General features: G+C 36.4%; 1 protein-coding gene across 1 annotated transcript; it reads left to right on the top strand.

Annotated features, from left to right (window-relative positions):
- The first annotated feature begins 1,177 nt into the window (after window positions 1-1,177).
- On the top strand, window positions 1,178-2,993 carry LOC122299636 (allene oxide synthase 1, chloroplastic-like). Its single transcript, XM_043110030.1, has one exon. It carries the CDS (start codon window positions 1,320-1,322, stop codon window positions 2,886-2,888), a length of 1,569 nt encoding a protein of 522 aa, XP_042965964.1. The 5' UTR covers window positions 1,178-1,319; the 3' UTR covers window positions 2,889-2,993.
- The last annotated feature ends 470 nt before the right edge of the window (window positions 2,994-3,463 follow it).

Here is a 3,463-nt window from a genome sequence, read left to right as displayed (position 1 = left end):
ACACAACCTTGAAACTCAACAAAACCAATAATATTTCATGAAGTTCTCGACAAAATGTGTTGTGAATATAAGCTAGTTTAGTCAACTTCAATAAATCAAATGAATTTTTATCCCAAAAATATTATTTATATTTTAACTTTTCTATTTGATTAAAAGTTGAATAGACTATATATTATTTCTCTTTCTTATCAGACTATTTCAATTATTCCAAACTATATATTTTTAAGAGATCACAATTGTACACCACATTACAAATATAAAAAATGTGATTAATTCTTTAATAAGTTTTTTATTCAAATTAATTCTTCAATTAGTGGAAGTGTTTGTTTAATTATGAGATAAATTGTTGTCAGCTTCATGAGTATTATTGATGAGTAGTACATAGAAAGTAGATCAACTTTCATTCTTGTCTATTTTAGTACCTGCATCTTTTCTGCAACATGCATTCAACACGCACGTTGATTAATTTTGAAATAAAAAATTGCATATATTACACCTACGACCTACCTACCTAGCAAATACTTTCATTTGAAAATTATAATTTTAAAAGAGTGGTAGCATATTTAATTAAAGAAAATGTTGATTAGAAAGAACGACTTATCTATCCACAAAGCATGTAGACTCGGCATACAAGAGAACGTGTTCATGAGATCATTAGAGATTTTTTTTTTATTTTTTTTATTACCCATTGGCTATCTGTGATGCCCTATATGATAAGAATAAGGGTATGTAATATATGAAATCTCACGTTACTTGAGAATGAGAAGTTTTTACTCTTTATAAAATTTTAATAAGATTCTAATTGTTTCATTAATCAATTATTTTGAAATATAGGTCATATAATTTAAATTTTTTATTAGAGCATTACACCATCAAACAAAAAAGATTTCAATTGAAGAGATATTTTTTTTCAACTTTAACTACGTGTATGTATCCATCTTTCTTTCTCCTAATTCAACAAACAATCATGATATATTGTAAACAAAATAATTAAAGCCAATGATAAGTAGTAAACTAACAGAAAAATAAAAGTTAATGAAAAAATTAAAAAAAAAATTAACTAAAAATAAAAGAGAAAATTTACTATAATAGAGTAGATATTTTGACACAGTCCTAGATTCACTCAATCGCTTGCCATTAAATTCAACCTTAAAATATTAATTTTCTCCACAGAACTTCCATTACCAATCACATATTCAAACCCCAATCAGTCCCACGGGAGAACAACCAACCCCTACCAACCGTCTTTACTCTCCTGTTTTATTATGATTTTTTTACAAATTATATAATAGCCAAAAGCTTCACACAGATCGACGACAATGGCTTCCACTTCTCCTTTTCCTTCTCTGCAGCCAAAATTTCAGTCAACCAGAAGATCTTCGAAGCCCTCCGTGCGTCGAGTTATCTTCCCTCCGATCGCTTCCTCATTGTCGGAAAATCCATTACAGGTTCCACCGGAGACGATCGAGTCTCCTGGACCCAAAGAGCTTCCGATCCTGAAAATCCCTGGAAACTATGGCTTCCCTTTTATCGGTCCGATAAAAGATCGACTCGATTACTTTTATAACCAAGGTCGTGAGGAATTCTTTAAGTCACGTGTCCAGAAGTACCGGTCGACGGTGTTCAGAGCCAACATGCCACCCGGTCCTTTCATAGCTTCCGACCCTCGCGTTGTCGTTCTGCTAGACGGAAAGAGCTTTCCTGTGCTGTTCGACGTCACGAAGGTAACCAAAAAAGACCTTTTCACTGGAACTTACATGCCCTCCACCGAACTCACCGGTGGTTACCGGGTTCTCTCCTATCTCGACCCGTCTGAGATTCGCCACGATAAGCTCAAGCGCCTCATGTTCTTCCTCCTCGAGTTCCGTCGCGATCACGTCATACCCGAGTTTCATTCTATCTACGCGGAGCTCTTCAATGGCTTCGAGCAGGAACTCGCGACCAAAGGCAAAGCCGCTTTCGAGGATGCCAGTGACCAAGCAGCATTTAACTTCCTTTCTCGTGCTCTGTACGGCATGAACCCGGCCGACACCAAGCTCGGAATCGATGGTCCGAAGCTGATCCTGAAATGGATCCTGTTCCAGATCAGTCCTCTGCTCACTCTAGGCCTCCCAAAGTATCTTGAAGAACTCCTCATCCACACCTTCCCTCTCCCTCCATTTCTGGTCAAATCCGATTACCGGAGGCTCTACGACTTCTTCTACGAGTCTTCCGGGCCTGTGCTTGACGAGGCCGAAAGATTGGGCATCTCGAGAGACGAAGCATGCCATAATTTGCTGTTCACTAAGTGCTTTAACACCTTCGGAGGCATGAGGTTCGTCTTCCCCAACATGATAAAGTTGATCGGTAGAACTGGGAGCAAACTACACACCCAGTTGGCACAAGAGATCAGATCAGCCATCAAATCCAACGGCGGAAGAGTCACGATGGCTGCCATGGAAAAGATGCCGCTGATGAAATCCGTCGTGTACGAATCTCTCCGGATGGAACCGCCGGTGCCGTTACAATACGGAAGGGCAAAGCGTGACCTCATCATCGAGAGCCACGAAGCTGCTTTCAGAGTTAAGGAAGGCGAAATGATATTCGGGTATCAGCCATTCGCAACAAAGGATCCAAAAATATTCGACAGACCCGAAGAGTTCGTGCCGGATAGGTTCGTTGGAGAGGGTGAGAAGTTGCTAAAGCACGTGTTGTGGTCAAACGGACCGGAAACCGAGACGCAGACGGTCGGGAATAAGCAGTGTGCTGGGAAAGACTTCGTGGTTCTGATATCTCGGCTTCTCGTGGTGGAGCTGTTTCGCAGGTACGATTCGTTCGAGATCGGGATTGGGACCTCCGCATTGGGAATCTCCGTCAACCTTACGTCTCTGAAAAAATCAAGCTTTTGATCATGGCGATGTTGATCATTTTCTGTAGTGGGATTCCAAGTAGACTATTTCAATCTCAACGAAACTTAAAAATAATGGAAAATGGGTCCCACTCCTTTCCCGACACGATTTTTCTCTCCTTTATTATATTCATTTATATTATTGTCATAATTTTATGTATGAAAAATTCAATCCAAATGAATATAATTTATTATAGATATTGCCATTATATTTGTTTAATTAATATGAAAGGTTTCTTTTTTAAAATATTCTTTATAAAAAAAATTAATTTTTTGATAGTATATATCTTTTACAAAAATTCTATGTATATATATCTTTTACAAAAATTCTATGTATATTTATTTTATATTATATAAAATAGCTATTTTGACATATCATAAAATGTGTAAATAGTATGTAAAAATAAAAAATATATAAAATTTAAATTTATTTTGATAAAATAGTACCATTATTTTGATTGATTGTAAAATATGTTGTTAAAATAGCTGTGTCAGTATTATTATTGATATTTATTTCTAAAAATATATATATTTAGAAATCAAGTCAAGCATTTGAAAATACTTGATTAAAAGTGA

Source organism: Carya illinoinensis, chromosome 16 (assembly GCF_018687715.1).
Source record: "Carya illinoinensis cultivar Pawnee chromosome 16, C.illinoinensisPawnee_v1, whole genome shotgun sequence".
Lineage (NCBI taxonomy): Eukaryota > Viridiplantae > Streptophyta > Magnoliopsida > Fagales > Juglandaceae > Carya > Carya illinoinensis.
The sequence above is the reverse complement of the archived record's forward strand: the minus strand, read 5'-3'. Positions and strand labels throughout refer to the sequence as shown.